Below are 27104 nucleotides of genomic sequence, written 5' to 3'. Positions count from 1 at the left end.
CACAGAAAGTTTGTATCAGCTCATGTCAGTGCTCTATAATGACAAGCTGTGCAAGGTTGGAGAAGTCATGCAGATTTGGAGAAGCTTGGCAGGCTGGTGCCTCTTATCTCCCTGCTCCCCTCCCCTCCACTCCCCTGTCTGATAAACTATCATCACACCAGATGATTTTGCAGAGGAGGTATGATTTGTCTGGTCTTGCATGGTTGTCATCACCTGACTGTGGGCAAGGAGATGAAGAATGAGAGTGTCTGTTCACTTGTCTGGTTGACCTCCAAATTGGAGATATTAACCTATTTATATTCAGAGTCCGTCAGCTCCACGGGACAGCGGCTCCAACAGAGAAGCAGAGCGCAGGAAAACAAACACTATTAAGGGAGGGCAAACATCTGACTTTAGTGGAGAGAGTGGCACTTCTCTGCTCTGACAAAAGTATCTTAAAAACAACATACTGTATAAATATAATGAAATCAACATCGACAATGAGGCTTTGGAAAGTAGAGACTGTGACACACTTACATAAATACTACTCACACATAGGCAGCCTGGTAGATTTTGTTCTTAATGAGCAACACATGTAAACATATATGTAACATGTAAAGCCATGTGGTTTTTAAATCCAACCAGTTATTGCCAGGTCTGATGCAGTTCAATTTCCTTCCACATATGACAGTAACTTAATTAAACGTGGAGGAAAAGTGCTGGGAAAGACATTATGGCTTTGATCTGTTCAGCCACTCTGTTTGTGTTACTGCACTGCAGCACTCAAGGACTGTGTCATATTTGAGAACTGAAACAAAACATGTGGTTGGTTGGGATAACTTTCCTCTTTCCCTCCAACTTTCTCTTTGCCTCGGAGCTGCCTTGTTTGCTTTCCATCCTTGGTAAGCCTAAAGATTATTGGTGATATAACATTTGTAGATATAATGGAGCTGAGCATCACCTTTTGAAGAGCACACCAGAGGTGAGGTGAAGCACAAGACTGATGCAGTAGCCTAAAACTGCTGAGGAAATCCTATATTTTCTAAAGGCAGCCACAAGTTATATCCAGAATGTTATTAATGTTCTGATGTTCAGACAGACGGAGATAGAAAATGATATTTAACAAGAGGGACAAAGGTAGACAGAGAAGAAGAAAAACAAATGCATTTATACTGGACGCAGTCAAGAAGAGGAAAGCAAGTGATTCTCCAGATTACAGGACAGATTCTGGACTGACAGGAAATCCAGGCATAAGGGCTCAAGTTAAGCCCACTGTTTGTATGCCCATGGACTGACATGCCTTTAAAAACAAATGGTATGAGAGTAATATGAAATGTAGCAAGAAGGAGAAGACACACTTAATCATACACTGATTTCATAAAAGAGTTTTGTGTTTATTTTTTTCCAAAAAGATTTTCAGATTTCAGATGACTGTTGAGGCAGGGATTGTTGCCCTCAACGTCTTACATGTATCAATTTGTTTACCTGCTTTTACTTGACTGTGCCTTTGCTGTGAAGTACTGCATCTACCAGTGATTCCTTGTCAATTCAACTACCTGAAACCAATTTTGACATAAAGAATAAAAAAAAAAAAAAAGTGTAAAAAGTGTAAAAGTTTTATACCTGGAAACAAATGCCATCAAATTACAAACACAAATCAGATATATTATCACAATTCAGTGTATTACTTTTGTTTTTTGTTTTTGTTACTCTGTACTGAGTACATGTAATTGTATTTTAAATTTCACTTTAAGCACTGAAATTAATGGATTGGAAAAAAGGGAAAAAAAAAGAAAAAGAATGTTGGTTCTCTTTCAGCTTTTCACCCTGTATCACACCCTGAAATAGACAAGCATTGGCCTGAATTTGCAGCTGTAACCAGTAATTAGCCAACTGTGGAACCAAAAAATGCATTTCCCCACACAAGGTTTGGACTTGCAGACCAAAAGCGACAGAAGCAGAAAAGTTCAAGTGAATTATGCAAGCTTGCCATCAACCAATCCCCATCTCTACATCAATCTATTGTTCAACAGATCCACACATTCATCCCCTGACCAGTATCACCTTAGGCGCTCATTACATGATCAACCCGGATTACTAATTACAGGTATTGCCATATCTAACTAGGCCATGTTGAAGCACTTACATTGTCCTTAATCGAGGGATTGTGCAACTAGATTATCAAAAGCAGTGGCATCTTTAGCTGTCCCCTGCCCAGGACTTGAACCCACAGTGGCCCTGTGATGACCAAGTCCAAAGAAGCAACCACGAGCGCTCTGCTCACACACTGAGGTCTGGCCTCTCCCTTCAACCACCATACTGTGGTCCACTGACCAGGGAGGCAGTTAAGGCAGAAAAGACTAAAAATAAACACCATGCAATTTCCAATTTAAAACTGCTATCTCACTCCAAATTTCCTCGTATTCCACGGCGGAAAGACAACTGGAATGAGATAACATATATTGTCTGCAACTTGCACATTTGAAACTCATAACAACAACACTGTTTTGTACATAGTTTTGTACAAATGCCTGTGTTAGCCTCCTTACACATTTTCATATTTAAACTGCAGTGGACTTAAATAAAACAAGTTTGTTTGGTAAAGATGCTATTTGTGGCCCTTTTGTGAAAGCAAGAGATTTAAAATGCATTAAAACACACCTGATGCATGAAGGAGAAACCACAACAGTAATCTTAAATTCCTGTCAAGCATGCAGATGAGCCTGTCTGTGGATGCATTCTTCTGAAAGAAGCTCTCCGTTGAGACAAAACCCTCCAAAATGCAGAGACCGGCAAAACCTCAACTCTGCATGACAATGTGTAAAAGAATTCAAAGGAGCTTTGACAGGCATGAAGGACAAAACCTGTATTTTACAGCAATTTCACATAACTTCTCATTACGGGACAAAAATGCATAAAAACAACGGTCCCAAATTTGAAATTGGTAAAGTTAGAGTCCATTCTCCGAGACCTCCCTTGTGTTCTGTTTTTGTAAATTGATGGAAGGCCTTAAGGCCACCAAGCCACAAATGATAAAGCACTGACAAAATAGAAAGTGGATGGAGGGCTGCTATATTGGTTTCTGGTGACAAGCTGTAAATATGAGCATCAGATTTTGAAAAGCATGTAAAATTTGTCTTTTGACAAGTCAGTGCATTATCCATTCGATAATCTGAAGCCAGATTCAAGTGGTAACTACTTTTAGTTTCCTTCTAAAGGATCAACAAACAAGCTTATTCACAGATAAGATGCTACAGACAGATATCATTTTGCATCTTTATCACAGATGGTCCTCAAAATATAATTTTCATTTTCATTAAACCTTTCAGTACTACTACAATATGAAAGTGATGAGTGATGCTACATGGTGGTATTGCATTTTCCAAAAGGCCACAGGGTGGAAAAACTGACTTCAAAGTGGTTCTGCTGTCCTGACAAAGCTGTTGCTACACAACAAGTATTTATCCTGTGACTCCATGTTGCTGTAAAAATGTAAGCTTGGATGCTTAACACTCCTGACTGACGTTTGAATCTGTACAGTAGCACAGACAAGGTGCCATCCAACGTACAACAATATACAACACACACACACATACAGATCTCCCCTCTCGGGACTGCAGACTGGAACTGACAGCAACAGCCCAGTAACAGCATATGCTAGCTGTTTTGACTCCCTCGGCACAGTGTGTTAGCAGTGTACTATTTTTTTATCAGACTGACCTTTAGCAGAAAGAGAGAGCTCAAAAACAACAGCTTTGTTGTGAAAGGTATTTACACGGTCACCCCAAAGGACACTTTCTCAAACCTCTGGAGGGCGTGAATCAGATGTGGTGACGCATCGTCATCCACCTGACTGTTTCCGTTCATACTGCTCCCACAAGTTACTGCTAACACCATACCAAAGAGGAACATTCGGTTATTTTGATCTTTTTAAAACTGGCTATGAAGTTGTGGATCTTGGAAAGTCCAACTTTTGAAACCACAACAATGTTTCACCACCTCAGACAGTTAGGAATAAATGAAGACTGATGTGATGGAGCTGATCAAACACTGCGTGGAGGTACAGCAAAATACATTCTACTTTTGACATAGGGAACAACAAAATATGCAGAATAAAGTAAAACATCAAAATATTAAATAATGTGTTTGCAGATGTAATATATCAGAGGGAAATTATCTTCTTCCATCCCTCAAGACCTGGCCAACCGAACCCACCTCTATTGGGGCCTTGTAGTGACAACAGAAAAAGTGGTTTCCTACACGGATTTAAAGCCTGCTCATTCATGACACACAAAAGTACAAATGTCTCCCAGACGACAAACAATTTTTCTACTTTTTCTTATCTGTTAAACAAAATAAATGGCATAACGTTTGGAAAGTTCTCCTAAACAATGAGTAGAAAATGAAAATCAGGTTGTGAAAGGGGTTTTGTGTTGTGGCTGATGTAAACACTTCCTGATACTTGCTCTACCTCAGTCAATTAATGGGTGTCCCCTCAAAAATCACCATAAGTCACAAAATATTGCATTTTCTTATGTCATAAGCCAATTATGCTGAGTCACTGCATACAATTACTGATTGAATAGATGTTGATGCTCCATCAGTAGCCCACATCAGCAAACCGCTTCAAGTCACTTGTTCATTGGTCCATTAGCTTTGTTTGGTGGTAACCCATCAACGCGTTCAGGCTAATTATTAATTTAGGTGAAGGAGTTCACTTTGAACTCGGCTCAGAAACATGAATAAAACACAATCAAGACATGAACAAGGTTACTGCATACCTTCTGTGGGGCTTTTAGCAGCCTGTGGACTCCAGCAATCTGATTTATCAGAGGAATATCCTCCCTGAAAGTATACAGAGGTGGTCGGGTGGGCTCGGGGAAATTGGTGCTGTTAAATGGATCAGTATCATCTAAGAACTGCACCCTGCAAATAAACGCAGCCATGACGCATCCATGCACGGCGATTTTAGCTCATCAAAATAGTGGATGCGACACTATGCGGCTCTGACAGACGCGCAGCCCCGCAGGCAGCCGACTGCCGGCAGGTCTTCTGCAGTAGCAAAACCCTGTTATCCTTGGACCTTCTCCATTCTTTTCACGCAGCGCAGATGAGTCAGGCAGGACAGTGCACACAACAGTCCAAAAGTAGAGATCCAGGGTAACGCGCTAAGGGACGCGGTTAGTCAGAGCGTGGTGGAAACGAGCGGAGCGGCAGTATCCAAGGGCATTGCGGGCGGTTGAGGTGCTGAGGCAGACTGCGGACGGGACTGCTACACTTGGCGTCTGGTCTGTGAGAGCGATGGGAAGCGGCTCCCTCCTCATGCACAGACTCTGCCAGGGGGACACAGCAGCCAGACCCCAGTCGGCCCGACAAAAAGCTCATATTACAGGCGCGATTGCGGCCTCCAGTGGGCAAAGGGAAAAGTAAACAAAACCCTCTGCATTGATGTTGGCAGGGACGCCAGTTTCAGTCCGTGTCACTTCCAACTCAAGTGCTGACAAACATATTGTAGGCTACCTAGACGCAGTCAGCGGTGGAAGAAGTACTCAGATCCTTTAGTAAAAGTAGCTACCAATACATCAGTGTAGTGAATTTCATCCCAAGTAAGAGTACTGCATGAATATAGGTGAAAGTATCAGCAGCAAAATGTAGTTAAAGTAAAAGTACCGGTTTGGTCCCTCTATCATATATGACACCATCAGATTATTAATAGGAAAGCATCAGTGTGTAAGTTGCATGATGCTTTTGTAGCTTCTACAGGTGGAGCTGGTTTGAGCTACTTTAGATATAAAGAGGGACAACAGATAAATCGGAGGGGTCGTCAGATGATTACTGGGAGAGGAATGAAGAAAAAAGTCCGTTCTAACACACAAATTTGTTATCAGTTTTTGGACTTTCATCTAATCTTTGATTTTTGGTGATATATTGGATCATTTATTGAAATGAAACCATGTAAGAAGTTCACAGGGAAAAATCACTGCTTAGTGGAGCTGTTAGCAATTCAGACATCTGAACTGTGACCCCAACTAGCACTGCCTTCTGTAGGACATCAGAGGCAAAAAATGTGGAAATCACTGGTTTAATTTGTAACTATGTGTTGTATTTTTAAAGCTTGTGATATTATCCAATGTGTAGAAAGTACAACATATCTCTTAAATGCAGTGAAGTGGAAGTATGACAGCCTCAAATGGAACTTTTTTTTTTTATGTGTGCTTGTTAAGATATCAACCATATTACTACATTTTCTATTCACATGTGTTTATGCACTGGTTATGGATGCTTCATATGAGAAGTTGATTATTGGCAAATATGTGACACAACAGAAATAACAGAGATGGAAATCTGTAAGATTTTCAATATTATGTCACAATGCAATACCTGAGTTTTGGTAATTACACCAAATTGATGTTTTAAATCATAAAGTACTGACACCTGAACAAATTATAAAAACTGTGAAATGTACTGTAGCCAACCTTTAAAAAGGTGGACCACACAATAAATCCTATAAAAACTGTTCCTCGACCTTCCCCATCAGATAAGACACGAGTTAACTGTCATGTGTGCTCTGGCTCAGCTCAGGCTTCAAAGGCTGCACACCTCCAGCTGATGCTCTCCGACACCCCAGCCTAGTCAATCTATTACAGACGTCCAAGTACATAGACTCTCACAGTGTGAGCCACAATTTACATTCCAGCACTGTACAGTGCACTACTGTATGACTACAATAGTACAGTGTTGAACAAGCTCAAACTTCCCAACCCGGGCCTGGGGGACAGGATATTGTCCCATCAGCAGCTGGACAGGCTGGAGACAGACCAAAATGGGACAACAAGGCCCAGTACATGCTGACCTGTGTCGGGTTCTGTGTAGGCCTCGGAAATGTGCGGCGCTTCCCTCATCTCTGTCAGAGTCATGGAGGAGGGAAGAGATGAAAAAGACAAATGGTTGTATGGTTTGACTGTTTTAAATAATGCCGTTTGAAAAGAAGAAAAAGAATTGCTGCACTCATGAAATCTAATTCAGACCTAGAAGAACAGAGGAGCATTAGTTATACATCTACAGTGTAATAACATTTAATTTACACCTTGTGGTTCATTCTGTGTCCTTTAATGTGACAAACAAAAAAGCTTTCCAAAGTATTTGTCCGCCTGCTAATGCCATTAGCACTATATTTTAAATTCCTGTTTATTTAAAGGAAAAGAAGAGCTTTGTATTTTTACAGAGGCATAATTTTGCTTTGATAAACAGTTTGTTGTGACCGTTTTATTTTTGAAAACTTTCTTTATATGTTCCTTGACTACGACTATGAAGAAACAGTGGACAACGTTCAAGTTGAGTGGTTGATGACCAATATCCCAAAGCCATCAAGTGAATATTGACAGCATGTAGAAATCACATTCAGAAGATGGCGTAGAACTGATCTGCTCTGATAAGAACTGTCGCACCTGCTGACTGGCAGAAAATGCTTGCAAAGTGCTTCGGCTAGGTTTAGGTTGACCTCATTAACCGTCTGACTTTATCTCTCAGTTTACTCCCGTGTAAACAAAATGATTAAAATCACTGTGTTGGAACTCATTTAGTATTTGTTTTTGTATACAAAGTCTTCAGTGATATTTGTTTGTTACCGTGACAGCATTAACATGCCTCTTGTTTTTCTGCCAGGTGCATTTATGATACCATTTCTAATCCTGCTGGTTCTTGAAGGAGTCCCGCTTCTCTATCTTGAGTTTGCCATCGGTCAACGTTTAAGAAGAGGCAGCTTGGGAGTTTGGTCTACGATTCATCCCTATCTGACTGCCATTGGTGACTAACATTTTGCGGAATATTTGCTACAACTAGTGGAAATATGCCATTAAAATAACTCCTTTAAAACATTCATTGGCAGGTATTGCATCCATGTGTATCTCTGACCATCAGTCTCTATTACAACACCATCATTGCCTGAATTACGTGGTACTTCTTCAACTCATTTCAAGAGACGCTGCCTCGGAGCCGATGTCCCACAAACGCCAATTTAACAGGTAGAGCTAGGACTAGTGCAACACTTCTGCTGGATGGAAACAGACGTTAGAAACTCTTCATTTTAGTGACGCACACTGCACATTTTGTCAGGAATTGTCTCAGAGTGTGAGAGGAGCTCCGCCGTGGATTATTTCTGGTACAGGGAAACCCTGAACATAACTCCAAACACTGAAGAAGATGGCGGACTGCAGTGGTGGATACTGTTATGTCATGTTTGTGCATGGTCTGTTCTCTATGTCTGCATCATTCGGGGGGATTGAGACCACTGGGAAGGTACAGCACATTGCTTACTACAGTAACAGAGAAGATTTTAGTTTGCTGAAACAATAATAATGTAAATATTATTTTTTTTTTCCAAGGCTGTGTATGTGACTTCAACCCTTCCCTATGTGGTGCTGACAATATTCCTGATCAGAGGTTTGACCCTGAAGGGCTCTTTGAATGGAGTCAAGTTTCTCTTCACACCAGATGTAAGTTGCATCTTTGAAAGTATTTCAGCTACCACACACAACAAATAGTGAATAGTGAATTTGATTACCCAACAAATAAAACATGTTTAAATGCTGTTTGGCAATTAACGGACAACATTTTTTTGGACTAAAATATAACCAAATTTGTATTTGTCTGAGGTACACTAATAGTAACCAGTCTATTGGATCTTATATCAAATGTCTAGCTCATTGGTTCTCAACTGGTCCAGTCCAACAAAGAAGCAGACGTACAGTATGTACTCCAAAAATAAGGGGCGCTACATAAGAACCTTTGTAGACTTCAAAATAAAAGTTACTTTGTTCCTGCCAGTTTTATTTTCTCCACGCAGACATCCAAAACCCACTCAAAACAGCCCGTGATTTAGTTTTGGGTCACAACCCACCAGTTGAGAACCACTGGCACCGCTATTTTAGTCCTTAACCATAATTCTTCATAAGACGTACCATAGAGTCTATGCACAGCAATAACCAGTTTATCCATAACTTTTGACTGTACAAATTCATCCAGTTAACAGAGCTGGCCAAACCAACAACATGGCTGGATGCAGGAGCTCAAGTTTTCTATTCCTTCTCCCTGGCTTTTGGTGGTCTCATTTCCTTTTCCAGCTACAACTCAGTGCAGTAAGTTTGGTATTTTTGTTTTAAACCGCATAATTCAATACTGCTGGAAGTCACACAGTACTGTGAATAAAAATAAAATGTCCTTTTTTCTTTAGTAACAACTGTGAACAGGATGCAGTGATCATTTCGATCATCAACGGAATCACCTCAGTCTATGCTGCAAATGTCATTTACACCATTATTGGCTTCAGAGCAACAGAGAGATTTGACAACTGTCTTTCTGGGTATATTCTATCTTTTTGTCTGACTGTAAATTTTAGCTAATCACATACTTTTCTTCTTCAGGAATACATTTACTTGAAAGCTTTTTTTTTTTTTTAATTATTATTATTTGGGGTTTTTAGAAACATCATGGCTTTAATGAATACATTTGAACTGGCTGAGGGCAGCATCACTGATGGCAACTACAATCAGGTTGTTCAACATCTTAATGGGACGTACCCTGAGGTTATTCAAGGAGTAGATCTGAAAACCTGCGACTTAACAACTTTCCTAAGTGAGGTGAGATTTCAGCAGGTCGTGTTTATGCATCGTGACAGTGGCCTAATTTTTCAAGGGAAATGAACATGTCTATTTATAAGTTATCCATATTATGTCTTGCTACAACCCTGTGCTGTGTTTGGTCCTAGGGAGTTGAAGGAACTGGGTTAGCCTTCATTGTGTTCACTGAGGCGATCACCAAGATGCCCGTGTCGCCGGTGTGGGCCGTCCTTTAAGACCTCAACGTTTTCCCTAAGAATTGTCCAAAAGAAGCGGTCACGGGTAACTTCATATATATCCTCTCATTTCACATTATTAAGGATGTCTAATATATTTTACAGGGCTTTATGGTCATGCACTTTGTCCGTTTGTGACAAACCATTTTGGTGCATTAACAAAGATTAGTGTACAAAACATTCAGGTAAAGGCTTCCCACCTGCAGTCGTGCTGATTGTTGCAGTTGCCAGTAAAAATGACCAACAGACGATCAGATCAACTGTCCCTCCTAACTAACAATAATTTTAAGACTTAACAGACCAAAACAAAACTTTACTCAAATCAACATTATTTAATTAGGCTGCTATTTCTAACTGTGTCTGGCTTTTCTTTCAAGTTGTTCAATATTTTTGTACATTTTCAGTTGAACAGTAGCTCTGCTATTTCTACCCAAATTTCAAGAATCTCCATGCTGTTTAAAAAGGGTGCACTAATAAAGAAATTGAATTCCTGTCTTTTATTTGAGATCCCAAGAACAGTTTAGGTTTAAAAAAAAAAATCTTTAGGAGGCTTCTTGTTAACTCCTTAAGCCTGTTTTTGAAAAAATTCCACCTAAAAAAACATACCCAAATTTAGGCAGGAACAGGTGTACAGTTGTTCGGCCAAAATGAACAACCTTGGGCTAAACGGATGAGACAATAAGTCTCCTCATCCTAATCACCAGGCCAGAGTAAGACGTGAAAAATTCCGCACAAATTTTAATTTCTAGTTCTGCCAAATCAAAACTGTAAATTCAAGAATAAAGAACAACTTTATAGGAATGAGTCAGTAAACAGTATTGCTATTGAACCTATTCTAAAAATGTTCGACTGTAACTTTACCAAATCTGAAGCAACAGAAATGAAGCACAACAATTGCTGGTTCCAGTTTAGTTCCAGTGGGAGCAGGTGGTCCCTTCAAAGGCATCGCAACCTTTTGAAAAATGGTGCCAGTTGTGGTTTTATAACAAATACTCTCTGATCCCAGTACAGGGTGGAGAAGTCCATTTTTTAAAAATCTTGTCTTACACATACTATACTATACTATACTATTTGTTTTATGTTAAATTATTGCAGTTTAATTTTTGTACGTGCCAATGTCCATTCAAATAAATGTAAGCATAGACCCGTTATTAATGTTTACACTTCCTCAGGTGTTTCTTGCATACTCTGCTGTCTGGTGGGTCTGATATTCATCCAAGCGTCAGGGAACTACTGGCTTTCACTCTTTGACGCCTACGGAGGATCCATCCCTCTTCTTGTTGTTGCCTTCTGCGAGATGGTCTCAGTGGAAAACATATACTGTATGGGACAGACAGCTGCTCATCAGGCTGTCTGTTGACACGAGCATAGACATGTCATGAATTATCAAACACAGGATGTGGATATTATAATTATAGTACTTTTGCACTGCTGCTACTGTCATCTTTACAACACTCTTCAATTTATCTTAATTACATCTGTGATTGGTAATGTCCCTCAGAATGGCTGTACAGTTTTATGCAACGCTAAGTCGCTGAGATACTATTAATGAACAACTGAACTTTAAATAAAAGAAGCTTGTTTGCTGTTCTGTTACTTTGTTTACACATTCTCCTAGATTCAATGATGATGTCAAGTTTATGATTGGACACAAGCCCAACTTCTTCTGGCAGGCATCATGGAGAGTCATCATGGGGATAAATCACATCTCTATATCTCAGACCAAGTGAAAATGAACGATGAGCCCATAAAATCCCCAATCTAACATTCAAGTGAAATTTATTTTTCAAGAAGGTTAATTCATTCATATACAGTTTAATTCAGGAGTCATTGTTTTCTTCGACATAACTTTTTAGCAATGAGTGAGGTAACAATATGAAATGCTGTCAAGTTCAAAAGACACAGTTAAATAACGATTCCTCTGTATTTTACGGTCAGTCTGTTTACTGTTTGCTTCCAACACAGTAGCTTATTTACTTCCTCAGCTTTGTAAAGTAGTGATGTGGCTTTCTGCAGTGCTTCACTTTAAGGACACCATAAAACTGCCAACCCTTGAGGAATGTTGCTGGCATGGTTAAAAATATTGTTAACTACGGCCTCAAACAGTGTTGTGGAGTAAACCTGTGCGGCAGTCTGAAGAAAATCTGAAAACTTTTATCTTAATAAAAACAATTTAAAAAAAAAATGTTGTTCAATTAATTTGTTCATGATATTGTGGTGTGGGTTTGCTTTTAGGAACATAGTGTGCACCATTAAGCATAAGTCACAAAATCTGAACTGAAATGGGTCCTGGGGTCCTTGCAATGTGCTCTGCAATATTACCTTTAAGCTCTGTTGCACAGACCTCTGCAGGAGGTGTTAGATCTCTGAGCCCTGAGACAAAATCCCACAATGTCTTTCCTATAATTCTGTTTGAAACTCCGTTAACAGAGCACATTTTAAAACAAGGTTGTATTTTGTGTCCAAAATCTGCTAAAAAAAAAAATCAAACAACAGCAAATCACAAAGATTTTCTTCGTGTAAGTCCACAGCAGCTTTCTACTCCCAGGATCTATCGCAGATTAAAACTTCAAATGAGGTTAAGTATGATCTGACAGTAATAGTCTAACATGTGATTAAACAATTCAATTGTGAGGCCGGGAGGAGGTGCTGGCCCAGAGGGAAGCAGACTTGGAGCCATGAACTGAGGGTACACGTATCTGTCCAGCTGGGGTCACTGTTGTGACATTTTAACAGTGGAGTGATTGAGAAGCCAGTTAAATACTGATTAAATTGTTTGCAATTTGTTATTTGTAATTCACTGGTTTCTGTTATTGCCTGTAATTTGTAAAGAAGATTAAATATATGTGTTTTGCTGTACACGGTGACTTCCAGTGTCCAGTTGGGACCGATAGAAACTGTATGACTGATAGTATTCTATGTGAATATGAACCAGAACAGAAATTCAATACAAGGTAGATAAGAATGTTACACACGCTGCATCTGTTTTCTTCCAGTGGAAGCAATGTGTGGTAATTACTGTTGACTGGAAGAACAGATTCACATAACAAATTGAAAAAGGGCACTATTATGGTGTTTAATGTTTCTATACATCTTTTCTTTGGCTTTTGGGAGATTTCTTGCTTTTTCCAAGTTAGAAAGCATGTTGTCACTGGATATCAATAGCAGACTTTTCTTTTAAATACATGTGAGCTTTTAAATGACTTCTGTGTATGTAGACTCTTTAAAGGTTTCTGTATCTGTAATTTCAGCATATTACTTTATTTAGTGGGTTAATAAGTATTACCTTCTTTCCTGTGGCCCTCCTCTTCACTTTGGGCTCTGGAAAATCCTGGCGGGGATTTGTAGCCAGCTTTGTGGGATGCACGCCTCTGCTCATCACAGCCTTCTTTGAGTTCATTACCTTGGCACACGTCTACGGAATAAATAGGTGATATAGTAACTCACGTCATCACTATACTTATGTTAGACAGAATATTTTAATGATCTGACAAAGTGTTTCCATTTTCCCAAAGATTTATTGCTGATATTAAATGGGTGACTGGTCAAAGACTGGACATCTATTGGCAGATGACATGAACACTTCCTCAGCCCTTTCATGCTTCTGGTGGTTGTTTTGTGGCATTTGTTCTGATGAGAAATGAATGTCATAAAACGACTGGATCCCATATTATGTAAAAAAGATTTCTACACATCACTGTGATGAATTAATTAAATCCATTCCCACTTCCCTCTTGCTGATGCTCTGCACTATCCTGAATGGGGTTTTATCCGTGTACTCTTATCTGTCCCTCTTGTAGTCGCCATTACTCTCGTGGCTCGCTAGAAATTAGTAATGGGCTTCCTGAAGAATTACATCAGGATCAGGCATCATCTAAATCCACATGCACATGACTTGTCATGGTGTATTTTAAATTAAAATTTGGAGCTGCTTTATCTGATTGGTGTTCAGGATTACAAGTGGTTGTCATTTAAGAACTTCCTCTTGCCTATCTTCATTTAGAGACAAAAGTTTGTACCGATTAGTTTCTCTTTCTTCCATCTTTTGTATCGTTGAGGGCCTCTCCATCCCTCTGCCTCCTTATGAGTGCGTATCTCTCCTCCTTACTTCAAGGTCCAATCCTGCTTGCATCTGAGGAGGGAGTGGCCTAAGGGAATAAAAGAGCAGCCTTCCTGTAATTGCTTTCTGTTCCTCTGCTGAGAAGCACAGATGCCGACCACATGGCTGACATTTGGACTTATTTGCTTTTGTTATTTCAATTTACATGTATATTCACTCTTCACTCATCCACACATGCTTACATTACTGATACCTTACATTCCCACATTTTGTTCCGAGTTGCTTAGTTTACTTTAATAAACACTCTTTTCTCTTTTGGATTTGTGTGTGTGGAGTCTCCCATTTGTTGTCCAGCCTTGAGCCGGGTGGTGACAGTATAGTATGGTACTGCATGCTTCTTATTACATTAAACATGACAATATCATTAGCATAACACATTGGCAGTCGCATCTGTAATCTCGGTTAAATTAGAACATTAATTTTGTCGTATTTCACACCAGTGCATTTATGCAGGTGAAGGAAATACAGACGCTGTCGGCCTGATCAAATCAATGCAGGAAAATATGCCTGCAAAAAAAATAGATTAAAAAAAGGCCGGAAGTGCATATCATCTTCGGTATTATTTGATTAAAGGAAGACAACAGCTAATTTCCTGTGTTGATGTTTTGAATGGAACAAGTGGAGTGTGATCAATAACTTGTCTTAATGGCTTGTGATAAGAACATTATGAATTTTCAAAAAAATAATCCAATAAAAATGTGTACAAGCAATGCCACATGAGCTGATGTTTGTAGCTATTTTGTGCTTGTATATTCACTTGAAATCCAAGTCATTTATTAATGCCACACATTATCTTATAAATCCCATTGACTGGGGGCAGCTTTTGCGTTGCAATATTTATAGTTATGTATCTGCTTCCTGCTCGTTACCTGCAAGTGGAAAAGGGGATTTGGTGTTGGATGATGTGTCCGTTATGTAACTTTTTTTGCACATCAACAGAGCATGTGGGTGTATGAGAACAGTAGGACTGTGCTTGTGTGAGTGAGGGTGCATGCATGTGCTCACTTTCCATGTCTGTATTTAGAGTCATACGCAGTTACGCAGTTGTCCTTTTTGTGGGGTGGGTGGACAGTGATATTGTCCCTGCAGTGTCACGTGCTTTGGAATATGCTGGCTGCCTTTGTTGTCCCTCTGCCTGTTCTGCTTTTCTGGCACTTTCATACAATGGTGCACTTGAACACTGTGATGTTATTAAGCCTTTCAAACTACTACAGCTTGAATTCCAGCTCTCAGGAAAGACTCGCATCCCAATGTAGGATACATGGCAAAAGATACATCGTCGAGGAACAACAGCAAGGATTGAGTGCACCATCCAAACAAAGGTGACCAATTAGCTTGCAATGACTTCTGAGCACTTTAGTTATTGCCAGCTAAAGACGGCATTCATAGAGCTATGCAAGGTGACAAACTAATGCTATGTTCAGCATTGCTGTATGTAATAACATACTGAGAGCGACATACTTTTTCTTTAATGCTCTTCTGTTTTAAAATGTGATTTGACCCATAGTAACCATTATTTATAGCCTTTGTATATTTGACAAAAAAAATCTGATGTGAAGGAAAATAGATGTGGCAAATTTAATAACACAGTGTTTCAAATAGCTGGAGAGGTTACAGCGGTTTATTGAGTTCAAAAGGACATGTGTTACAACTATTGTAAAATTAACTTCCAGGAAAAAGAAAACGGTGTATTTAAATAGTTACTACAATATTGTGGCATGTTGAATTTTGCTGTTGTTTTAGATTTGCTGTCTAGTATGTTAATTGCCAGTCATCTTACGAGTGGTGTACACTTAGTAGTCATTGAGAATGAAGTCTCCTTAGTAGGGTAAATCAAAATTTTTGCATTTTTCACAAAATCTAAAGGTTAGCATTACCTACAGTAATGGAACACTGTATTATTAACAACAGAACAAGAGTAGTGTGCAACAAGTTCAACGTTTTTTGACCCACAATCCTTCACTAGGCAATGTCCCAGCGAGCAGATGCCTCCCAGTGCGGTGGGGTTGTGGTCGAGTTTGAGTCTGACGACATCAGGGATGCAAGAGCTAAAAAAGCTAGAAGTATACCAGGTGAACTCAACCTTAAATCCAACTAGAATTCATGCAATGTGTTCGCAGCGTATATAATGTGTGCTTATTTGATTCTCATACATTCCCTTGCAAGGTTCAGCTCTCATCTACCTCAAGGGTCCCAAGTTTCTCATCTATGTCAGTGGAGCATTGTCAATGTGGGTAAGAACCATTTCCTGAAGAAACAGATAAGACATCAAAACTTAAATAAGTGAAAGGTAGTCTACTTACTGTGACGTATGTGACAGCATCTTGCATGGCAACACATGATGACCTTTAGTCTTGTGTCAAACAGGGTGACCGCATGTGGCACTTTGCAATCTCTGTGTTCCTGATTGAGCTGTACGGCCATAACCTGCTGTTGACTGCGGTGTTTGGGTTGGTAGTTGCTGGGTCAGTGCTCCTGCTTGGGGCTTTAATTGGAGACTGGGTTGATCGCAATCCTAGGAATAAAGGTGAGCGCAACAATTTCACACCTATTTGAAATTTTCAGCATGCAATACATCAGAGAACAGCAATATAGATCAGTGGATTTCAATCTTGGGCCTAGAAATTTGCTGGTTTCATATCTCATTGGGTGGTGAATTGCATTGATAGCTACACTCAACCAGCAGGACTCACGGCACAAAGTTCTCAGCCACTGACTCTTATCTTTCACAGCTAGCATTCATTTTTACAGAATATTCCATTTATGACTAAAAGTCTGAAAATGTCCCCTCCCCCCCCATCTTCTTTTTTTAGTTGCACATGCATCTCTTTTCATTCAGAACATCTCAGTGACAGTATGTAGCATTGTGCTCATGTTGGTGTTCTCATATAAGCAAAGGATTGAACAGATCTGGGATGGATGGCTCACTGTGAGTAGACACTACATGCTTGCCCATACATGCTAATAATTAGATTTGATGACTTGGTACCATGTTTACCTGTACACAGGATACTCACCATGATTATTACACAGAAGACGTATTGCTGTTGTTGTTGTTCCCTCTGTCCTGTGTCCCTGTTGTCTCTGCTTCTGAGCTTGTGGCTACTTTGTGCTGTCATAGTAACATGTTGCATCGCAAAACTCACACAAGGTGGTTTGTTATACGGTGGTGATCGTCCTGGCAGATGTGGCAAACCTTGCAAGTACAGCACTGACCATTGCCATTCAGAGGGACTGGATTGTGGTTATCACAGGCTACAACAGAGGTCACCTTGCCGGTGAGGACATTCACTCTCTGTTAATGCACAGATCGCTTTGTATTTCATGTTTGTCACAGGGTAACATTGCTGGCTGCGCATGATAAATATTTGTACCACGGAAAATAACAGATATTGATCCGTTTCTGCTCTTGCTTGAAGTCCTGTAGTGGACACACATTAACTTCTGTGTGTTTGATCCAAACAAAAGGAATGAATGCAACCATGAGGCGGATAGATCAGGTGACTAACATCCTGGCCCCACTAGCAGTGGGACAGGTCATGACCCTGGCCTCCAATGTAGTTGGCTGTGGCTTCATCCTGGGCTGGAATCTTGTTTCTCTCATTGTGGAGTTCTTCTTCTTGTCCCGGGTGTACCGCATCGTCCCTGCTCTTTCAGTCAAACCACCAGTGGTGGAGGTGGCTCAGTCGTACCTGCAGAGGATGGAAAGGAGAGGGTCACAAGGTACGGCCTGACTTTCACCTGTACTGGCAGATTAGAACAGTAGGAGATTTACAGAAAATGCACTTAATGGGCTGCAGCATAATGGCAACATAAAGATAATATACAGCAGCTACTTTTATTCGATGATCATGCAATGATGGGCAGAATCGGTGTACTACAGTTCACAGAATACATTAAAAATCCATTTCTGCCCTCGTTATTCATTTACATCCTATTTGATTTTGTTTGTTAAAAAAAGTGTTCAAAGCCCACCTGAGTTTTAGCTTTGAAATTGAATTCAAATGTTGAAAACAGCATGTAAATGTGATGATCAGCAGGCATCCTTCAGGGTAATATTGTAGTGAGATTTGTGGCATAGGATTTCCACTGGGTTTAAAGGATGTGATGGTTTAAAAATAGACAACTTCACACTAAATAATATGGCAAACCACTTTAGAAGCATTTGTGGAGTTATAAAATGCTGTCATTAGCCTGAAGGTGTCTTTAATAGTGGGCTTATTGAATGATCGAATTTCATGAATACAATACACACCCGGACAATCACTGTCAAAAGGATTCAGGCATAAAGAAAAACAATTATCAAGCTCAAAAGCTTCTTTGAAACACACATTATTTTAAAACATAATCCTCAGTTAGTGAACAGCACCCAACTGCCACAGTCCATATGGTCAGCTTTCCATTTGCAGCGCATGTAGATCAGTGTCGATGGACTGTATTTGACAGATGATGTAGAGTCTAACATGACATGGAGTAGAAAGGATTAGGCCTTTAGACCTGATGAACAGAAGTGATGGATGCCATTCTTCTCTCTCGTTAGGGGAAGTCAATGTTGCTCGACCTCAACCTCTGACAGAGGGCAACTGTAACTCCAGCGTGCACCTAAAAGAAATCACCAACCTGCCGCTGTGTTTCCAGAGGTTTCGCTGGCTGGTGAGCACCTGTAAAGATGGCTGGAGGGCCTACTATCGCCAGCCTGTCTTCCTGGCAGGAATGGGTCTGGCTTTCCTCTACACCACAGTGCTGGGGTTTGACTGCATCACCACTGGCTACGCCTATACTCAGGGCATAAGTGGATCTCTCCTTAGTCTTCTGATGGGCGTGTCGGCCATCACGGGGTTGATGGGCACTGTGATGTTCACCAGACTCAGAAAGACCTATGGCCTGGTTAACACAGGCATCATCTCAAGCTGCCTCCACCTGGGCTGCTTGCTGCTGTGTGTGTGCTCCGTGTTTGCCCCTGGCAGCCCTGTGGATCTTCGCTTGCTGATGCCCTACGTTACCTCCAATTCCTCCGCTGAGCTTGGAGGGATGGCAAGCCAAAGGCGAAAACACACTTATCCTCTGACGGGAGGCAGCAATCAGCCACTGCTGCCAGACCGCTCCTCCATCCACTGGACCAACAACACGGTGCTTTTTGACAACGTGCCCTCTGGCGCTGCGCCAGAATCTTATATCTCCATTATTCTGCTGTTCTTGGGTGTCATCACAGCGCGCATTGGTGAGTAGACAGACCTCCAAAGCTGGCTGAACTCAGTGGACACTAAACCTTAAATTGCTCATATATTGACATTGAATGGGATACTGACAACTGTAGAGCTTGATCCATACATTGGTATGCCAGTTATTATCAGCCAATAATAGTTTAATATGATTACAATTATTGCTATCTATGCTGGGCAAAGAGAAATTGACACCTTTTGAGGCATTTGCAACTGCATCACGGATCAAGCAGACGGTACTATTCAAAACTATAAATTGTTCTTCACAGTACTTATAATTACAGTATTTTTGAAATTTTAACGGTTTCTTGAGAAGCGACAGCAGAATTAATTTGTCAGCATCCAGTACGACACCCATCATCACCACTTGGCAATCACTTGGCCACCAGGGAGTCCCAAAATTACAGTATTCAAAAATATTTTAGGTATCCTTTAAAAAGTCAATATTGGTATTCAGTTATAGTGTTTTACTCAGGCTCTATTTAACTGTTCCCATTGATTCTAGTTCTGTTTGAATCCTCACAAGCATGGAATGAATGCCCAGCTGTAATTGGCTAATATTTAATGGGCGGGTTCATTTTTAAACACCAATGAAAACTGTGTTTTAGGTCTCTGGTCCTTCGACCTGACCGTGACCCAGCTTCTGCAGGAGAACATCTGTGCGTCAGAGAGAGGGGTGGTAAATGGAGTGCAGAGCTCTATGAACTACCTGATGGACCTTCTTCACTTCATCATGGTGATCTCCGCTCCACAGCCACAACACTTTGGCATCCTAGTTATCATTTCTGTATTATTCATCACCACTGGGCACACCATGTACTTCCTGTATGCACATAAAGCCAAGAGAAAACGCCGCCTCGACACATAAGGAGCAGACATGGCTTCCACATCCATGCATGAGATGCTTTACCAGCACTGAATCCAGTCTGCACCTGTGAAATGAATGTCTCCCTCATGTTCCTTCAGCAATCTTATTGCAACACTCTCCTCCTAACTTAGCCATTCATTTCAGCACAACACAGCAAGTGCTTGTCCCACCTCGGTTGCTTTCTTCCTGCAGGGCCATGTGCTTTAGCAGCAAACAAGAACTCAGGTGAAGTAGAGTGGGAGACAAGCTCTCCCTTCATGTACATAAGTTGAGGTGGCTACAATAAATGCAGCAACGATACCTCCGGGGGAAATGTCCTAATCTAGCGTACAACAGGACACAAGGAAATGGCCAAGGCACCAGCACGTGCCTTCGCAAACTGCAGAACTACTGCAAGTGTTTCAAACAAGTCTGTTAACTTCCCTAGCTTTTTGGAAGGGAGGGTAGGTGAACGGAGAGGTTTTCCTAACCTTTCACTCAGTAAAGAACTGATGTTGTGAGGAAAAACAGTGATACCTGAAAATACAGACAAGACGAAACACAACTTTCACAAGTGGCATTGATGTTACTGATCCGTCCACTTGGAAATATTCCAGGATGTCCAAAAAGGAACATAAAGGGAACTTGATGTGAGATTGTTTGATTAAAAAACTCTGAAAGGCAGCCCCCCCCTTTTAATGGACAGAAGTGAAAGGACAATTATTTCTTTCCCCTGGTTTGTTTCTCTGTGGATGAATCAAGCAAGCATTTGCCTTTCTTTTATGCACGTAAGCCTGATTTATGGATTACAACAACAAAAACATCACATCACGCCATGTACTTTTGTCTAACTTCAATACAAACTATTATATTCTAATTGCTTGTGTACTTAGATAAATACAAAGTTTCCTTTCTTTCCTTCCCATATAAAGAGTGATATTAATAGTTTCATAGAAATCCAAGAGGAAACGATCTTCTTTTTGTGACATGTTTGAAATCAGTGATAGCTAAATGTTGACAGCAAATGTTGATCACTGCTATTTGCAGTATTGTTTTACACTTTGCTTCATTCTTTTGTAGTTCTGATGAACTCAACATTACCTTACCTCAACTAAGAACAAGAAAACGAATACAACTTAGGAATTACTCTCAACTACTGTATGTTTTCATATCTCATTCATGTACAGTGGAAATAACACCAAAGTTAAACTTTTGTCATACAACAGCATCACATCTCTCAATATATTTGTATAATTTTCCTGTGAACTTTTCTGTATTGTATGTTGTCCTTATTTTTAAGACTGATATTCATGATAATAAAGATGACTGAAAAGGATCTTTGGCCTCACATCTTGAACAAATTAATACAAATTAAAGTGCTACATATATCACACAAGATGGATTTCATCTAAAGGTCATTTAAATAGACTGCAAAATGGAAGTCTTTGTAAATGCATTGGGCCCTATTCAGTCATAGCCAGATACTTAAATAAAGTCACCTGTTCAACCTTCACAAGTTGCTTTTAGTACTGGAACCAGTCCAATAAAATGGACAGCCACATGGTTTTCTCTCTGTCCCTTGTGGAGTCTGCATATTTGATGTATACATCTACAGAATCCTTCCACATAACCCTCAAGAGGGTCTTTGAGATTTTGCAAACAACTTCCTCCAATAACCCCTGAACAGACAGTCCAACTGCTAAAGAGCTTATACAACCTGGGGTGTAGTACCACATGGGGTGTTAATTCATTATCAATCAGAATGAAGCTGTAGCACCCACAAAGCAGTGAAGGGGAGACTGCTAGAAGAAATAAAACATTGACACTATATAAATATTGAGGACATAAGCATGTTCCAGCCAGGGCACATGCAGCTACTATATGCAAATGTAATGGCTTTTGGTGACCACAAGAGGTCAATGTCACATTAAAGGCTCATCACCATACCAATTCAATTCAATTCAATTCAATTTTATTTATATAGCGCCAAATCACAACACAGGTTATTTCATGGCACTTAACACATCAAAGTCCTTACAGCAGAACTTTACAACATTATACAGAGAAACCCAACAATTCAACAATTCCCACATAAGTGCCAGTGTCCCAAAGAAATGAGACAAAAGACACACATAGTATGTTATTAGCATGACTTAATCCTCAGGTTTTCTATAACATTGTGTGCACAATCCTAGGGTGACCAACGATGATACGACTACCATCCAGAGGACAGCGGGCACATTAGTGTGAGTAACGTTACATGACAACCATCTAAAGTCCTGAGTTTTCAAAAGGGAAAACATCCAGAATCAAAGGACATGGAAATCCAGTCGGCACTGCAGAAATTCTCATCAGCAAAGTTCAATTTCAACACAATTGAAGTAGACCTAAATATTCATACAATACACAAGTACACTGAGAACTCCAAGAACTGACTGGTATCGGCACCATTGCCACTAAATTGCCATCAAAAGGCCCCCCAATAGGCCATTATTACTTTATTGTGTTAGGAGAACAGTGACCTATATTATATTTTATGCATTGCGTTGTTTCCATGATGATAGTAATGACCATCAGTCTCTGTCTCCATCATAAAGCCTCAATATTTTACACTAAATTAAGGTTTTAATATTTCCATCACAATCCCTGGCAGTGTTATCTTGGTAATGTACCGAAGCTATGAATAGGCCAGTAAAGGCAACTGGCCAGGAAGAGCTGCCACAGCACTCAGAATCAGAGGCTGTCTTAATGAAAGCAGCATGTAGCACCGCAGACCTGATAAATAGTGACGTTTGAGAATGAATCCATACAGGTCAAGCCGTCATTCATTACTGACCAGAGCATCTTTGCAGGAAACTAGAGTGTAATCATGGTGAACGTTAAAAATATTGTTGTTACAAATATTTTCTACCTTTTTATGAATTACACAATTGGCAAAAATCATTTTAACAAAGACTCAAAGTTGCAGTATGTGAACGACACACACAAAAAAAATAGATAAACAAATACAGTTCTTTTTTTTTCCTTTTTTTTTTTTAAAGAGTCTGCAGTGGTAGAAGCTGTGTTAATCAAAACATGCATCAGAAAATGAAGATACCCTGCAATGCGTAAATTCACACTTCAATTCTCTGAGACAAGTTGCCAGCTGTGCCAAGCTCAAAGAACAAGACATGAAGAGACAGCTGCACTCAACAACTCGGTGTAACTGCAGTAGGAAATAAAATGCTTCACATTCACTTCTCTTCAAGCTTATGACTAAATGTATTCGTTACTTGCTGTATTAGTTTCAGTTTTGCATAGTTCACAAAACGGAAATATGTTAAGTTAGGTAGCCAGTGACCGTGGACATCTTCTGGTTATTTAGTTAACAGCTAACACGCAAGTGACAGAGCTTATGATCCTCGAAGAGCCAAACGGTGAAAAGAAAATAGCTTGACAACACTTACCAATGTTGTGAATACAGTTAGAGGGTTCTCCTGATACTCGACTGGCCATGTGGAAAAATAAATAAATGAACTGGGTAGTACATTTTAACGACTCCAGCCAATGCCTTAAAAGGTCTCGTTCAAACAAAGATGGTAGTCGGAAGTGAGCTTCTTCTTCTATGACGGCTGCAGGCACGAGCGCCAGGTGTGACCACAGCAGCAGCAGTGGTGCGCGCGCCCTCGGCGGTGATCGATGCCACCCTGCAGTCACAGTGAGCTACTACCGTCGTAGTAGTAGGTACATGGCTATTATGCCTATATTTGTGGCTATAGAGCTTTTTAACTGCAGCAGTTTGAAGAGTTTGAAAAGCACAGTTAGGATTAATACCATTTGTTCTGTTCAGGATGTGCAATTTCAGCGTCCTGGTGTTGAGCATTCTTGTGACACAACTAAATGAAACTTGATGAAAGTTTATTGTTCATTCTATTTTTTTTATTTTTTTATGACACATTGCTGCGTTGTCTGCAGTTGTCCCCGGAGAGCAGAAGGGCGATGTTAGTTTTCATTTTACTTTGATAACGTGCCGCAGTGCAAAGACGGGAAAGGAATCAAGGTCGCGGTGTATAATGAAGAGTTGCTATCCTTGAAAGATACACAAAATGGAGTCTAAGAAGCTCTGGAGCATCTTACTACTGTTTGTTCTATTGTTAAGAAGATGATGAAAATTGGTAGAGAGCAAGAGTCTCACATGTGCCTTACACATTACTATTCAGAGGGTATGTGTGTACAAGGTTTTTTTTGTTTTTTTTTGTTATTCAGTGTATCTAAATGATGGTTTGTGTACCCGACCACTAGAAGGGACTATTCATTTGAACTGGGTTGGCTCAGGTCAGATAATAGCTGACAGATGTCCAGAGTGTCTTTTGGCCTCCCAAGACAACTGTATATCTCTGTGACAAATGCAAAACGTGAAAAATGTCAGGTAGCCTATAAAAAGCATTATTTTTCTCTTCAGTAAAATTCATCCAGAAGTAGGCCCGCCTTAACAAATACCTGCTGTGAAAAGGGTAGGCTATATTGCTTAGTATATATCTATGACTGTGGGCTATAACTGTTGTCTTTGCTATGATGGTTATGGATATAGGGATCATGGTGTCCAGTGGCTCTTGATAAGGTCATAACGTAAACTGTGACCGTGCTTGTGACATAGTAGACTAGCTACTGTAAGGACAATAAGGGGCTCTGACAGAATATCAGAAGCACCTACACAATTCAATTCAACAGCACGGAAATTTACAAAAGCCTCCAATTGATCGCAAATTAAGTTTTGAACAACGAGAGAGCAGGATGACCTTTATGAAAATAGGATTTATTGTAGAGCTGTTGAAGTGAAATGTATTCGTTTCAAACCGTCGATGATATTTCACAATTCCCAAACAGCTGTCAACATATAGAAAATGGGATGAAATATTTTGTGTATAGGAAATGAATGATTTTCATTCCAGATGGCTATAAAATCCCCTTAGGAATGTAGAAATAACAGAAAATAGCAACGGTCCTGTGTGTCATGACTTGCCCCTTTTAAATCAAGCTGTCTCCACCATGGTTTCCTTCAAATTAGCCTCCATTTCTGAACGAACCCTATAACAGGCTTCCCTTTTCTCTTGTGAGAAATGTTGATGTGTGCTTGGTAAATGCAGTAATGCAGAAAACATAGCTTACACTGTCATCACTCTTACACTATGTGGAAATGTAATTGTTTCTGTTGTTTTGATATCTAAGACTGCAGCTGTTGAATTTCTGTACTTGAGTTGGTCGACTTTTGTTTTGGAAAGGGGATTCTGTAACAAGCTCAGAAGAGTTTCATCACTTTTTTCTTTTGCAGTGCTGCAGGCCTACAGTAACAGAGTGCCTCCCCTGGTTGTTATGGTGTAGTCCCTGGTTAAAGACAGCAATAGAGCAAGCTCGCTAACAAGTCCTGCTTTAGGCATTCTCCCTTTCTAATTCATTTACTTGAGAAACTGGGTCAGTGGTAGCATATTAAAGCTACATTAGGTCCTCCTGGCTTTGTCTCACTGAGGATCGTTCACGTTTAGTGATACATAGTGAAAACATAACATATGCTCAAGGACGGTGGTTAGGTTTCGGTAAAATCAAGGATGTGGTCAAATGAGGACATTTAAAAGTAAATATTTCAATAATTTAAGAAGGATTTGAAAAATACTTGCTTACTATATGAAGTCATATGAGGGTAATCCAAACAGTAATGTCCAAAGAACAAAAGAGCATATTGTGAAATGATGGGACTCAACCTCCCATGAAAGAGAAACACCATCTAGAGATGGGGACCTTTTCTCATTCTGCACTTTGCTGGATCAGCAGTTTGGAGCAGCAGCACAATTGAATGGCTTTGCAAGGACCCAGTCAAGCATCACACTGCTGACAGAGGGGAAAAAGACATAACGATAATAGATAAAGTGTTCATATGAGGAATTAATGTCCTTGCTTTACCTTGATCGATACATGAAGTACCACACTGGTCCCTCTGTGGGTTCACTAAGCAACTGACAAGCTTCATCTAATTTGAAAATGTTGGACAAGTCAGGGATATTTTTTTTAAAAAAACCAGAAACTTTATGTTTGGCAGGACAGCTGAACAAAACATTACACCACCGGTGCTAGCAAACTTAATTTAAAGGCTATATTGATTGCAAGTTTGTATCAGAGCTACAGCCACAATTATTATTGATTGATAATATATATATTTAAATATACATTGTTTTCATTATTCATTATGCTATTAAATACTTTTACAGTTAATCAGTGTCGTGCTGAAGCAATTAGTTGAGAAATCAATTAGTTAAATCAACCCAGGTTAATCAGCAACTCTTTTGATGATCAGTTAATTATTAGAGTTGGCTATTCAAGCAAAAACATGCAGCATGTTTTGTTTCTATCTTCTCCAATGTGAGGATTTGTTTCTTTTCTTTGTCGAATGCATAAACACTTTGAACAGTAAGCAGTTTGATATCATTGCCTTAAATTTTCGAGCGACTATGTTGGACTTTGTTAATATTTTTTGACATTTTATACACTAAATGATTAATTGGTTCATTAAGAAATTAATTAAATTGATTACACATTAATCAGAAGATTAAGAAGATTTTTTTTTTTTGTCTAAAAACCTAGTGTCACAGAATAGTAAATAAATCTCTTCATCATGTCCCAGCATGAGTTGATGAAGCCTCGTGCTTGTTTGTCTGGCCCAAATCCATATTGAGTGTATATTATATAAACAGAGAAAACTGGAAATGATCTTATTGGAGAAGCTGAAACCAGTCAAAACTTGGTAAACAATGTATACTATGAAGTGATAATCGGAATTATTTTGATTCATTTTCTTTCCTATAAACAAACCCGATTCTGCACCTGCACCTCTTAGTTCTTATTATCCTGCTTGTGCCTCCAAACAACAGGCAAACACCCAACTCAACACATTTACAAATATCAGCAACAGCTGGTCCTTCCATCTCATTATGTGGATAATTTACTATAAAACATCTGTAACCTTTGTATTTTTTTTTTAATTTTTTTTTTTTACTTTAGGAGCGGCTTGAAGGTATCATTCATACACTGTATTGTATTCTTTCTGACTGA

General features: G+C 39.8%; 3 protein-coding genes across 6 annotated transcripts in view; 2 read left to right on the top strand and 1 right to left on the bottom strand.

The window, feature by feature from the left end:
- fhod3b (formin homology 2 domain containing 3b) overlaps nt 1-5287 on the bottom strand; it is an 85455-nt gene extending 80168 nt beyond the window's left edge. For all 4 annotated transcript variants that reach the window (XM_069142993.1, XM_069142994.1, XM_069142995.1 and 1 more), the window contains exon 1: nt 4761-5287. In XM_069142993.1, the coding sequence (XP_068999094.1) occupies nt 4761-4925 (165 nt within the window). In that variant the 5' untranslated portion in view covers nt 4926-5287. The remainder of the gene's footprint in view (nt 1-4760) is intronic.
- Nucleotides 5281-11562, top strand: slc6a19b (solute carrier family 6 member 19b). Its single transcript, XM_069138531.1, is given in 15 exon segments — nt 5281-5389; nt 6677-6784; nt 6787-6901; nt 7643-7785; nt 7868-7889; nt 7891-8003; nt 8095-8255; nt 8257-8277; nt 8364-8474; nt 9004-9116; nt 9212-9340; nt 9461-9617; nt 9746-9878; nt 11005-11158; nt 11445-11562. Coding segments are annotated over 15 exon segments (1707 nt in total).
- Nucleotides 11563-15110: 3548 nt separating this feature from the next.
- On the top strand, nt 15111-20211 carry LOC138192345 (ferroportin). Its single transcript, XM_069139685.1, has 9 exons — nt 15111-15274; nt 15919-16024; nt 16119-16186; nt 16320-16479; nt 16766-16881; nt 17104-17230; nt 17421-17675; nt 18493-19173; nt 19783-20211. The coding sequence occupies exons 2-9, from the start codon at nt 15922-15924 to the stop codon at nt 20040-20042; spliced, it is 1770 nt and encodes a 589-aa protein (XP_068995786.1). The 5' UTR covers nt 15111-15274; nt 15919-15921; the 3' UTR covers nt 20043-20211.
- Nucleotides 20212-27104: the final 6893 nt, after the last annotated feature.

The sequence above is a fragment of the Embiotoca jacksoni genome, unplaced genomic scaffold, assembly GCF_022577435.1.
Source record: "Embiotoca jacksoni isolate LCO1_2020_lvr unplaced genomic scaffold, fEmbJac1.0.p SCAF_11, whole genome shotgun sequence".
Taxonomy (NCBI): Eukaryota; Metazoa; Chordata; class Actinopteri; family Embiotocidae; genus Embiotoca; species Embiotoca jacksoni.
This window is presented reverse-complemented; position numbering and strand designations above follow the sequence as displayed.

Coding starts and splice junctions, on each gene's coding strand:
- LOC138192345 (XM_069139685.1), top strand. CDS start 15,922: ATGTCCCAGCGAGCAGATGCCTCCCAGTGCGGTGGGGTTGTGGTCGAG. Junction 16,025..16,118: donor AAAAGCTAGAAGTATACCAG/GTGAACTCAACC, acceptor TTCCCTTGCAAG/GTTCAGCTCTCATCTACCTC. Junction 19,174..19,782: donor TGTCATCACAGCGCGCATTG/GTGAGTAGACAG, acceptor ACTGTGTTTTAG/GTCTCTGGTCCTTCGACCTG.